The sequence below is a fragment of the Coturnix japonica genome, chromosome 5 (genome assembly GCF_054131305.1).
Source record: "Coturnix japonica strain WE chromosome 5, WE-NBRP24, whole genome shotgun sequence".
Lineage (NCBI taxonomy): Eukaryota > Metazoa > Chordata > Aves > Galliformes > Phasianidae > Coturnix > Coturnix japonica.
Genome location: NC_140667.1, coordinates 44,448,310 through 44,461,383, shown reverse-complemented (window position 1 = coordinate 44,461,383; position 13,074 = coordinate 44,448,310). Strand labels below are relative to the sequence as shown.

At 34.6% G+C, this 13,074-nt stretch overlaps 1 protein-coding gene across 6 annotated transcripts in view; it reads left to right on the top strand.

Annotated features, from left to right (window-relative positions):
• ATG2B (autophagy related 2B) overlaps positions 1–12,565 on the top strand; it is a 41,651-nt gene extending 29,086 nt beyond the window's left edge. For 4 of the 6 annotated variants that reach the window (XM_015865250.3, XM_015865249.3, XM_015865251.3 and 1 more), the window contains 11 exons: positions 369–477; positions 1,518–1,712; positions 2,259–2,360; positions 3,823–3,901; positions 4,827–5,031; positions 6,261–6,330; positions 7,014–7,096; positions 7,602–7,723; positions 7,912–8,066; positions 8,985–9,134; positions 9,934–12,565. In XM_015865250.3, coding sequence (XP_015720736.2) covers positions 369–477; positions 1,518–1,712; positions 2,259–2,360; positions 3,823–3,901; positions 4,827–5,031; positions 6,261–6,330; positions 7,014–7,096; positions 7,602–7,723; positions 7,912–8,066; positions 8,985–9,134; positions 9,934–10,164 — 1,501 coding nt within the window. In that variant the 3' untranslated portion in view covers positions 10,165–12,565. The remainder of the gene's footprint in view (positions 1–368; positions 478–1,517; positions 1,713–2,258; positions 2,361–3,822; positions 3,902–4,826; positions 5,032–6,260; positions 6,331–7,013; positions 7,097–7,601; positions 7,724–7,911; positions 8,067–8,984; positions 9,135–9,933) is intronic. The other 2 variants (XR_014946782.1, XM_085549419.1) reach the window with 2 other exon arrangements.
• Positions 12,566–13,074: the final 509 nt, after the last annotated feature.

Sequence of the window (13,074 nt, the reverse complement as noted above, 5' to 3'; positions counted from 1 at the left end):
TTGTGGCATTTTGTTTATTAATTTCTTTTGAAAGTGAAGTAATGGTTTTGCTTTTAAGCGTTAGGTGAAAAATAAAATTTCTTAAGTAGGTGGACCTTAAGAGGTATAAGAGACTATTGCTGTGGTAGCTGGGGCCTAGTTTGAAGGAATTCTTGTAAGCCAGAGATGAATTCATGTTATCATAGACAAAACTTGTAGAAGTTAATTTGCTGGGAAACATACAGCTAGCATTCCATGTCTGCGTGTGTTACTTAGTAATAGAATGGAGTTTTTTGGTTAGCATTAACTCAAGTTCCAGTCTCTGTTCACAGTGAGATTGCTTTAAGTTAGCAAATAAAAGTGTTCTTTTTTTCTTTTTTTCCCCACAGAAGTCCCCATAGTTCTCCTTCGCATACACCAACAAGACATGGAAGGAGTACAGCATGTGGGGGAAGAGGAAGAAACCCAGATTTCCTCATGGAAATACAATTAAGCAAGGTGAAGGACAAAAATCTTCAGCCATGGCTGTAAAAATATCATTACATGCTATACTGATTTAATTGCCGCTTTCCATTTGAATTCAGTAGGCTTTCTTCCAGTAGCATCTGTCTACATCCAGACAATTACATTGGAAGTGGTAGATTTAGAATTGGTTAACAAGAAATGTATTTGTGTTTCTGGCAGAGTATTGCTTATTTGATGACTGAATATGTTTCTAAAGATGGAAGATGCTTAATATAATACAGTTAAAATTTGTTTCTGTTATGTTGTACAGCTGCTCTATTTTTATTGTCCTCGGTTTTCCTCTGAATTGGTACACCTATTTGTAATTAAATATTTAGTGAAATTGTTGACATGTAGATCCATTGGGACATCTGTTGATAACTGGGTTTTAAGTAAAATCCAGTTATATCATAGTGTTATTATTGTGATTTCCGTAACATTGTTTATCACCCTCCAGGAATAATTATATTGCTGCAGATTTGAAACCTGTACTTAGAAACTAGAGGCATGATTGAGATGCTGTGAAGAGCACTGACAAAGAGTTAACCACATCTCATGTTAAGGCAATGAATAGCAGAAACTTTTAACTGAGATTTTCTCAAACACTTCTATGAAGGTGATTAAAACGAAACAGACTGGAAGAAGCTACTTAAGAAGTCCGTTTGAAAGGGAAGAAATGTTATGAAGTGTAGAATTGCTAGTTTGCATGGTATGCGCTTCTGTACACTTGAAAGAAGGAGGAGATAAAGCAACAGGATGAAGTCCATACTAAAATGAAAAGCAAAACTTGTTCATTTTATACTGCTTACTATTTGACCTGGCTTGAATTTGCATCCTATAATACAAATGTGTGCACAAGTATGAATGGAGAGATTTATGTTAGATGTATAAAGATTTAAAATAGTGGACTGAGTTTTTAGTATTTCTTAAGGATTTTGTGTGTGGGTTTTTTGGTCTGTGTATTTATAGATATTCTTTTTCAAACTTGTTTATCCCTGAAACCGATTTTGTTGTTTTTATTCATGTGTTAAAAGGTGAAATTCCAGCATGAAGTGTACCCCCAAAGTAGTGCAGAAGGCGAATCTGGTCTGTTGGAACAACCTGTGTCACGACAGATTTTTATTGTTCAAGACTTAGAGATCAGAGACCGCTTAGCTACATCGCAGATGAACAAATTTCTCTATCTATACTGTAGTAAGGAAATGCCCAGAAAAGCACATTCAAACATGGTACTGTTATGGAATGTTTTAATTCATTTATAACTATAGAGGCTGAACTGTCTTTGTGGAAGTTATTATGTACAGTTATTAATCTTTCAGAAGGAGGAACGTGAGTGAGGTCACAGAGCAATGGAACTCATTTAAATGATTACTGTTATTGACACCTCCCTAGAAAGTCATTGTAAATATTAGTATGTCAGATAAATTTTCCATTTTTCCTTAGAAGGTATGTGTGCAGGACTACATTAGTAGCTTTCAGGTTTTGTTCTGAACAAGCATCTACATCTTTGCGTATTCTTAGACTTCACTACACATACAGAGTTGTAGTTTTGATATATTCTAGTCTTACTGGTTTTCTAATTTATAAATATTTTTCATTTTTTTTTTTACTATTAATGTTGTTAAAAATTGAAGTAATTGCTTAACAATAGGTTTATGAGTGGCACATTAAATCAAATTAATGTAGAGCTTTAACAGTAAACATTTGTCCTAAGTGTTTTGAGATTTAATAACTGTGAAGGCTAATACTTTTTATTTACCTTGTTTATTCCTCAGTTAACAGTTAAAGCATTACATGTCCGACCAGAGTCTGGCAGATCCCCACAGGAATGTTGTTTACGTGTTTCATTAATGCCACTTCGCCTCAATATTGACCAGGTTAGTTGGGCTAATCCAAAAATACTGATTGATATATTGAAATTTTATTTTATTTTACTTGTGACCCTTTTGCCTGATTTTATGGGCCTGCTATCTCTCATTTGTTAACTTTTAATTGTAGTCATTCACATCTGGTCTCAGTTTCTTTTTATGTCCAAGTTGGATCTTGTCTTGTGCTACAGCTACTACAGTGACTAGCCAATGACAGCTGGCTGTTTTCTCAAGACTACCAGTTTATCTTCTGCAGTTTCTGATGATTTTTACATATTTTGAAGTGGCGGTGTCTAAAAAGCATAATGCTCATGCAATCTTACTTTGTTTACTGATGAAGTAGTGTTGTTGGTTTTACTGGAAGAATGTTAATCATTAAACCAGAAGCTTCTTCACAGCATTTTAGTCAAGGGCACTTGACACATGGGGACTGCTGATACACTGTGAATCCTTTAGGTTTCATTATCAACAGCAGCAGCATGAGGAACAGAACCAGGAGTAACTGTTGTATATTTATTGGCAAACCTTTACACAAAATGTTTTTCATGTATTAGTGAAACATTTTTTTCTGTACCAGTAGGGAAGATACATATCTCTGTGCATTCACATTTCAAGCGTACGTATTACTTTTTGTGGAATATCTTGCTTAATAGAACATCTGATGTTTCACCAAGGGCACAGTTACAAAATCCCTACTTACCTTTGCTCATTTCAAGATAGCATATTTTCCTTCTATTCTTAGAATTTTTTCAAAGTCTGCATCACAGACACATTAAGGTTGGAAAAACCTGTAAGATAGTCTAATCCAACCATCAACTGTTTGGTTTATAGTAATTTTGTGTAGAAAAATGTGTTTTTTCTCCATCTAGTGAAGAAATTTGTTTTCTCTTAATAGCTTTAATGCTTATATTTCATAATATAACTAAATTCACTTTTTTGACTTCTATAAAATAAAAGATAGCTTTTCTGGAAGTAAAACAAAATGACACCCCCCACCCCCGCCCCCCCACCTCCCCCTCCAAAAAAAAAAGACAAAAGGAAGCCCAGATGTCACTTATTGCAAGATGAACAAGAGATAAGTGTGATGCATCTTTCAAAAAAGCAAACAGTATAATACCATTAAGACATTAACAAGACATAAAGCAACAGTAGAGGTATTAATGCCTTTTATTTGAAGCAGTGATGAGAGCTGAGCCTATCCAGAATGATGGGGCTGATATTGGCTTCATTAGTAGAAATGAACATAAAGTAAATTTCCTTATGCTTTTAATGGCAATCAGTAAAGTTTATAGCTATTAAAACACTTGGCTTCTGGAACAGGCTTCACAATAAGAGAGGTTTGTTTCACTTTTACAGAGAGGAAAAAGTCCTGTAATTATAGGGTTGTGGTTGTTGCGATGCTCTTTTAAGAGAATTGAGAGTTTTTTCTTTATTGTTTTTAAATCTGATTGTATTTTTTTGTTCACACCAGGATGCCTTGTTTTTCCTGAAGGACTTTTTCACTAGCCTCTCTGCAGAAGTAGAGCTTTTAGTTACTCCAGATCCTGAAGGTAAACTTCAAAATATCTAACATAAATGTTTTCTTTCTAATATTTATTAATATATATTTCTATGTAATTCCTATTTAAATATACATATCTATAAATATACACACAAGTCTCATGTATAAAATAAGTTATGTTATTGACCTGAAATCAACAGTAGTACTTGACTTTTTAGAAAAAAAAAAACCAACAAACTTTGGGTATTTTTGGTTTTATGTTTTGTAAACACCAACTAGGATTTTCAACATTTGGGAGTTCTGCTGTATAAAATGCTTCACCAAAATTAGAGCATGTTTAATAAGAGCATATGAAAAAAATGAGTAAAGTATATATAACAATTGAGAGTTATCATCAGATAAAACAAAAACATTATTTCATACTACTTGTATAAATTAATATGTCTAACAGTTTGGGGTTGTGTAACACCTAAGGAAGAAACAGAGGTCAGTTTTATAACTAAGCAGTACAAAATGTACAGTTAAATCAACATTTCAACTAAACATCCAATGCAAAAAAAGCCTTACATATTGAAATGCACATTTTCTCTGTTAACTATATCTGCGAGTTTATTAGCAGCTATGATTTACTTGTTTCAGTTGAGACATTGTACTGAAATTCCTAAGTAATGAAGTACCACACTATGTTCTTATTCAGGTTGGATGGATTATTTTTGCTGAAGCATAAATCTCAACTTAAACTTCCTATAATGATTACTAATGATAGCTAAGTTATTATCTAAGATAATCTAACTATTATCCTGCTAGTAATGTTTTAAGTACTGATGTAATGTAATTAGTAGAAATTACTAATTAATGTAATTACATTATATAAATAGTTACAAAGGTTAAGGTAGTTGTATGAATACAGTCATTTTTGTAACCACTGTGGAAAAATGAGTCTATTTACTGTGTATAAACTTTCATCATTTTAGTTAAAAAGTCTCCTGGCGCTGAAGTTACGTGTAGTTTGCCCAGGTATTCCAGTAGCCTTAAGGACCCGAGTCCAGTCATTTCTTTCTCATCACACAAGCAAACAAGTGAGAATGGTAGCATTGATTCTATGGATGTGATTAATGGGGATGATCATCGTTTCTCAGAAGAAGTGACATCATACAGTGATCAGCCTGTATTTTTCAGGTAAATATTAATTAAAAATTTTCCAGAGACCCACAGTTATTTTACTGATTGTTTTAAAGAAGTATTATGATAAAATTATGCATCTTAGGTTCAGTGGTGATGGTGGTTTATTTAGTGATAAAAGAAATAAATGTATTTGCTTCCATAATTGGAAAGTAACTAATACATTTATTATGAACTTTAGCAAACTACTGTGCACAGGACAAGAAAATGAATTAAAGCTGTGCCATGTACAAAACCATTAGTATATTTTGCAGATATATAAAAAGAGCAGTCTTTGTACTCTGACAATGTAAATTAGATTTAATATAGATAGAGATGAGTGTACTTGAAAAAAAATACATAAAATAAATTATAAGAGAGGGATGAGATTGAAATACCACAAGAAAAACTCTGAATGTGTTCCTGGCTGAGAATTGATTACAAAAATTACAGCTTGCTGTGCAAAAACTTTTTCTTCATTATGTGTTCAGACTGTAGGTAAAGATGTTTGTTTTGGTAAGCAGGGCAGAGCCAAATTATGAAAGAATGGCTGTGGTTCTGCTTTTGTCACATTGTACAGTGACAATAATGTAAAGATAGCAGTAAATATTCAAAAGGTTATTTACAGAAAAAATTCACCTGTATGGAAGCCTTCAGTCTGCTGGGAAACGCTGAGGCAAATGCCACCGAGGAGCAATCTCCAAGAAATGCTGCCTTAGCGGTGGTCAGCCTTTAAATGAAGTCTAGAGGAGATGGAGTCAAGCTGCACCCCTTCCAGGAGCACAGCTAAATTACTCTCACCTGTGCTCCCACAGCTGACCCTACACTCACCTCAGCTGATTAATCAGAGGTTCAGGCTGTGATTACCAATTTCCCATACACACATATATCACCAAAAGAATTTTTTAATTTTTAATTAAGTTCCATCATTTGTTGTTTATTTCCTTGTCTGCAATATTCAGGCTGTGAAAATAGGGAGAAGGTGTTCATGTTTAGACTTTGCACTTCTACAGGTTTGTTACAATTACTGTGAATATTCACTTTGTTAAGATGGTAATAAACCAAGAAAAGCTGAATTTGCAGTCTGTACACTTACTCTGCAACACTTAAGCTCTAGCATGGTGTCTGAAGGATTTGTGGTTTGCATCCTGTACCGGGAGAATGGGAAACCATGGGTTTCTTTTTGAAAGGATAATCTCATTTCTTATTGATGTTCCTAACTCTAAAATTTCCTCTGTGTATCTTAGAGAGTTTCGTTTTACATCTGAAGTTCCTATACGGCTCGATTACCATGGCAAACATGTATCTATGGATCAGGTTTGTGTATAATGCTGATTTTGTAGAACAAAAAGTTCTGTTTTTCTCTCATAAGACTTGGGCTATATATTTTTTATATTGTTCCCCACTCATTATTGATGCAATTCTGAGAATAATAGAGCTTGTTTTTTCTTGCAGTTTCAATAAAGCTTAAACTTGATCTTATTTTACTCTTAATATGAAAACTGAGAAGTAGCTCTTGCAGGTATGACTAATGCAGAATGAGACTTGAAAGTCATTTGTATGCTCAGTGACTGGCTACAGTCTACTATGCAACTGTGGCGGCCCTGAAAAAATGATACCAGAATTGCTTTTTTGAACCATCAATACTGTCAGAGAAGTTATAACTTGAAATATCAGCTTTATGATACCTGAAACATAGTAATACCACAGCTATGTTTCCATTATTTGTTCTACCTTAGTATTTGTGAAAGGGCCCTCTTCTTATTTTCCTTATAGTAGCTGATTAAGCCAGATTTTAACTTTTTGCAAGTTTTCGTATAACTTGCAAATCAACTGGATATGGAATTCATAGCGCTGTGACTTTTGTCATTTGGGTTTTGGTGGGATAATCAATTCAGGCAGAAATGACATCAGAAAGAGTTAAGATATTGAAATTATCTCTCACATACAGGTAGTGCAGATGGGTGCATTTTTATGTTAACAAAATGTTTCACTTACAGGGGACACTAGCTGGGATTCTTATTGGGCTTGCACAGTTAAACTGCTCAGAATTAAAGCTGAAGAGACTTTGTTACAGACATGGGTAAGTTAATTAAATTTTAGCTAACATCAGTATTCCAAATTTGTTGTGTTTACAGTGGATAACTGAATATAGGAAGCAAAAAGCAAATTCCCTGGTAAGATACATTTCTCAAATTCAGTATTTACAGTGAGTATTTTAATTTTGAAACAATTTCTGGTCAGTTGCTTTTTGAATTATACAGAAAATATAATTGAGAAAGATTCATAAATGGACAGTTAAAGAAGGACATCAATTTTCAGGAAACTACTTAATATATGTGCTATTCTTGGTACTATACTCTTCAGTTTTATTTGTGTACTGCTTCCTGTTGAACTGGACATAGTATACAGTTTTGGACGTTGCTTTTATGAGACACATGAAACACTTTTGTTAGCCAAAGGCAACAAAAGATAACACTTGAAATTGGCATCCCTCTTGTTTGTATGACATCTTTGCTGGCTTCAATGAATAATACATTTATCAGGAATTGTTTTTTTAAAAAGAATAATTATTTTATTTATTTCAGTTTATTAGGTGTCGATAAATTGTTTTCCTATGCCATCAGTGAATGGCTTAATGATATAAAGAAAAACCAGCTACCAGGAATTTTGGGAGGAGTAGGACCTATGCATTCACTGGTGCAGTTAGGTAAGCTTATTTTAATTTCTATGCAGGCTCACAATGGCACTGCTTGTTTTTGTTTTCAAATTGTTCTTTTCATTGTTTTGTTTTCCTGAAACAAGAACAACAAAACAAAACAGTGGTAGTTCTTGTTTCTACTTCCTCTTAAGGTATACTGAGAACTTAGTAACTCTAGTGTTCTTGCTTCATTTCAGTTCAAGGTCTGAAGGACTTGGTGTGGCTACCAATTGAGCAGTATCGAAAGGATGGCCGTATTGTAAGAGGCTTTCAGAGAGGAGCGGCATCTTTTGGTACTTCAACTGCAATGGCAGCCCTGGAGCTAACAAACAGAATGGTTCAGACAATACAGGTATAGTGTATTGTATCTAAAGTTAGACATAAGTGAGAGGTGTTGCTAGTAAGTGCTTTATGTTGGGCTAATATCTTAATGCTATGTTTAATTTTGGGAGAATGCTTAAGAATAAATAGGTGCTGTACAAATAGGGATGCAGAGATGAGATTAGGCAAGGGTTACAGCACTTTGAATGGTTTAATCAAGTGCAGTCTCTAGAAAATTGTACTAAAATATTGCCCGGCATCCAGACTGTTAATACCTTCTATGTGTTACATTGGAGAGACTAACCAGTCAAACAGCAGCACTGAAAAAATTTCTGATACTAAGAACAGTCTTGCATGTATTTTCTCCAGTAACAGATCCTGAAAAGTTTGCAAAAACATTTTCTGTACTTATTCATTGAAGAGGAAGAAAAAGTAATAGGCAATAACTCTACTTGTGGTTTGAAGTGGTAACAAATTCATGATCCTTAATGTTAAATACTACATGATAATATATTTTTACCGCCTAATTTTGAAAGCATTGTTCATGTGCTCACATGTGCATGTTCTTAGCCAAAACTGATATTTTTTATGAATGGAAATATGTGTCTCGTTGTGTGCATGTAAGAAAACATGTCACTGTTCATGTTTTAGTTTCATCTTGAATGTTTACTACAGGTTAGAAGATGCTTTTGAAGCAACAACAGTTGGGGGAGTATGGAGGGAGCTAACTAACCTTCAGTGTTTGTTGTTTTATTTTTGAACTTAATATATAGTTGAAGCTGCACCCATTCTAGAAGTTATTGCGGTACAGAACTTTAATCTGATGTAAATGACTATTATTTGTAGTATTAAAATAGTTTTGTTTCAATTATGTTTCCCTACAAATTGTTCAAATATGGGGTCAGATGCTGAAATAAGACTACTTCTTTGTTCTGTTCCTGATCATCAGGTGGCTGCAGAAACAGCGTATGATATGGTATCACCAGGGCCAAATTTTATTGAAACAAAAAAGATCAAACGATTCCCTCGCCATCGTTTGGCTCATCAGCCGGTAGATCTGCGGGAAGGTGTTGCCAAAGCATACAGTGTTGTAAAAGAGGTGAGTGCAAATGTGGTTGCCCTTAACAATATTGAAAAAATATCGGTAAAGACAAAGCAAATAAAATGTGAGATGCTAGATTAAGCTGACCGGAGGACTACATTTTGAACGCAACTGTCTTCATCAGTAGTTTCAAGCCAAGAAAAGCCTTGAGTGCAATAAATAAAAACAAATTAAGATGTTAGACAGAGAAGCATGAGTAAGTCTTCAGTTCTGAGATTATGCTATTGTTTAGAGGCATATAAGGCTTTTTTTCGTTCTTAAACAACAGTTACCATTAATTTCGACAGTTAGTGTAATGCTGCATGCAGATGAGTAAAAGCTCTGTCTCTTTACAGTGACAACCTATTAAAAGTTGAAATGCTGTTGTTTCATTGTTGGTTTTTGTTGTTATTGTTGAACTTTTTGTATTATAGTTCTGGTTGTGCTTGATATCATGCCTAGGAAATTAAGTCTCAGATGGGGAATTTTCAGTGAATTGTCATTTCTGAATAGCAAAGAGTAGCCCAGAACTTCTGCCTTTCCTCACAGAAAATGCAACCAGAAGTTACTTAAGTTCTTTTCATCTGTATGCTCGTGATAGTGTTATTTTAAGCCTCGTTAGAAGGGTTAAATCAGATTTATCTAAATGTAGTTGGATCACAGTTACAATACAAAACAAACAAACAAACAAAAACACAAAACAAACAAACAAACAAACAACTAAAAAAAAAACAGCTGAGCAGTTTAAGTTGCCCTTAAATCAGGAGAATTGGTTTTGTTGTTTTTGGTGTGACTAATTTCTGTTAATTTTTCAAAGGGAATTACGGACACAGCCCAAACCATCTATGAGACTGCTGCTCGTGAGCACGAAAACAGAGGAGTAACAGGAGCTGTAGGAGGAGTCCTCCGCCAAATTCCACCAACTGTGGTGAAACCTTTCATTGTTGCAACAGAGGCAACCTCAAATGTCCTAGGTGGAATGAGAAACCAGATCAGGCCAGATGTGCGTCAAGAAGAGTCTCAGAAATGGCGCCTCGGGGAAGACTGAATTTATAAATCAGGCTCAGCAGCCAGCTAGCAAGGCTAGAAATGCAGAAGATTTTCCCATTGGCAGCCTTAGATGAAGCTGAATTTGTTTTGCTCATCTCAGGAACAAGCAAGGTTTTTGCCTATTATTAGCAAAACATCCAACCAAAAATATTTATGAAGTGGAAAGCAAATTGGTACTTGCTTATGCTGTGTGTTACCAATACATTTGGTAGATAGTGCCAAACATAACAAAGCATGCGCTGCCAACTCAAGAGACGTGCTTGCTCTACTCTGTTTACCATATTTTTCTTGGTAGATTAAACATCTGAAGCAGCAGCCTATATGATGAAAATAAGTATACTTCAGAGATGGTTTTTGAGCTCAGTCAAGAAACAGTCTTCAATAAAGGGCTCTGCAGATGCTCTTCACTGACTAAAATATAACAGCTTTCATTTTGGACTTGAGATACGGAGGCAATGTAACATGGAAGCAGACATGATAATATCATTTAGTGGTCATAGGCATTGCTTTTAGTGTGGCACTTAAGGAGCAATCTTGATAACCATTCAGAATTTAGATTCAGTACTGATACACCTGTGAACAGGATTTGTTTCTCAATATTAAATACCTACTTTTGTGGGTCTTTGAAGAAACTGAATGTTGCAGAAATGTTCTGTTGTGTTGCACTTTAAAGGATATGGCCTGTATATTGTGCTTTTTTATAGCGTGAATAAAATGTAATGTGCATTATCCTTTATGTGGTTAAAAGCTTAAACAAGTAATTGATAAAAAGCATCATTTGATGATGATTCTACAGAAAGTGTCTTAAATTTGTTTAAATGGCTTGTTATATGTAAAAAGACTCTTGTCTTTTGTTACACTAATTACAAAGCTAAAAATAACTGTTCTTCAAAAAAAAATATTGTAGCGAAAAGTTCTTTGTAAGAATGAGGAATCCTACATAAATCCAAATTATTTTATAACATCATGGTTAAAATTCTCCACCAAATTTAATTATCTGCTTTCGTTTAAGGTTGCGGAGTTGCTGCTCTTAACAAGATTTTTTTTTTTTATTTAAATCATGCATCATCAGTTATTTGGCAGTGAGAGTTTGGAGCCATTTAATTTGAACTGGGAATAGTTGAGGATTTGAAAAACAAAAACCTTCAAAAGTCAGAGTTGATTCTGACGCTCTTTACAGTTTAATAGGGGAACAGGGTCTCTGCAGAGCTTTATGAAGCCGCTGATAGTGCACCATTTCTGGGAAATCAAAAGGCTAGACAGTAGCTGTGCAGGAATAAACCTTTACTCCTTGTGCTTGCAAAGACTGGAGGATAAAAAGTAAAGACTACTTTGAATAGAAAACTACTTATTTTGAATTTCAGCAGCTTAATAATTTGAGTGACCAATTGGAACATTAGTTTTTGCTAGTCCTGTTGTCCTACAGGTGCGCCATGGACAAATCTCTGCTGAAAGGTGCTTTTCATTTGACTTGAATCTCTAACGTTGATCAGGAGGTAATCTCCTTCTCTTTTTTTTTTTTTAATGATCTACCATTAGCAGAACCTTTGCTGCTATACTGCATTGCAGGACAAAAGTAGCACATGGAGGAAAACAGTATATTAAGATGAATAAGCATTAATTAGCTGTTCCTGGACACCAAAGAATTTGTTTGGAGGGTAAATGATTTGTGAGAGAGGGCCCCTCTGCTGGAATGACTGTTGCAGACTGCTTTTATTATTTTGAATAAAACAAATCCATTTGCAAACAAGTTCTTATGTGGGTGGAAGGTGCTATTACAAAGTTGGCTTTCATTCACTGGAATCTTCGTAGTTGCAGTATGTTTTGAAGACCTGATAATTTCATTTAAGCAACACGTTGTAAGCAGAAGGAAATTCTTCTGAGAGGACAAATACCTACATGTATGTAATACCTGCATATATGAAATACTTTCCGATGTAAAAATACTTGCTGCAGTTCACATTTTTCTTCAGTATTGTTACTAAATGCTTCAGTAAGAGCTCAAAGCCGAACATTTTGCACAAGAATGAGTTCCATGCTTGCTATTTCACACCTCCTGTCTGCCTTCTGAAGAAGTGGTAATGAATCAGTGCAAGTAAGTAGCAATTAATCATTTTCAATTACAGTTAATATCCTACATCCTTCCTTCTGATCTAGTTCATCCAGTTAATGGAAGTACACTGTAACAGTAGAAATCTGCATGTTTTCTTCCTTTGCTTAAAAGAAGCACTGGTATTTCAGTGTTCAGTTTCCATTCTGTCATCATCTGATTGTACAGCAATGCAGTTTGAACATATTTTTATACGAGGCCGTACTCTCAAGGTGAAACATTTTGTAGAGTGTCTGTTGACAATACAGATTGTACAAATCATTAAACTTCAAACGTTTCACTAATTAAACCCTTGAATTTATTTCTTGTATTTTATTGAGCCTTTTTAGGGAAACTTTAAGATTTTTTCCCCCTTAATTTTATTTTTGTGACCAGTTTCTTAATTTTTGAATGTATATTCTGTATTGTTTTTTATTTCAGTGACATCATGTAGCACTGGATATTTTAAAATCCAAACACTCAGACTGTACATGGTGTTTTGGAGCAGTTTTAAATCAAAAGATACATGTTGCCTATCAAAGGTTCTGCTCAATACTTTGGAAGCATTTAATTCACCAAATACAATTAGATTGAATGGATTTCCTGGAAATTAAGGCTATAATATACAAGGGCTGCTCTGAAAGTAATGCCTCTTATTTTCTAATGTTGACTCATGACATCAAGAGCAGGTGGTGGTTGTGTGGCAATAGAGGTTGAACTTTCCTGCCAGTATCCCATTACATTTTGTGACTACAGATGGAAGCAGGAGTGCAGTCAGATACAAAATGGTATCTGACATCGAAGTGTGGATGAAGGAAA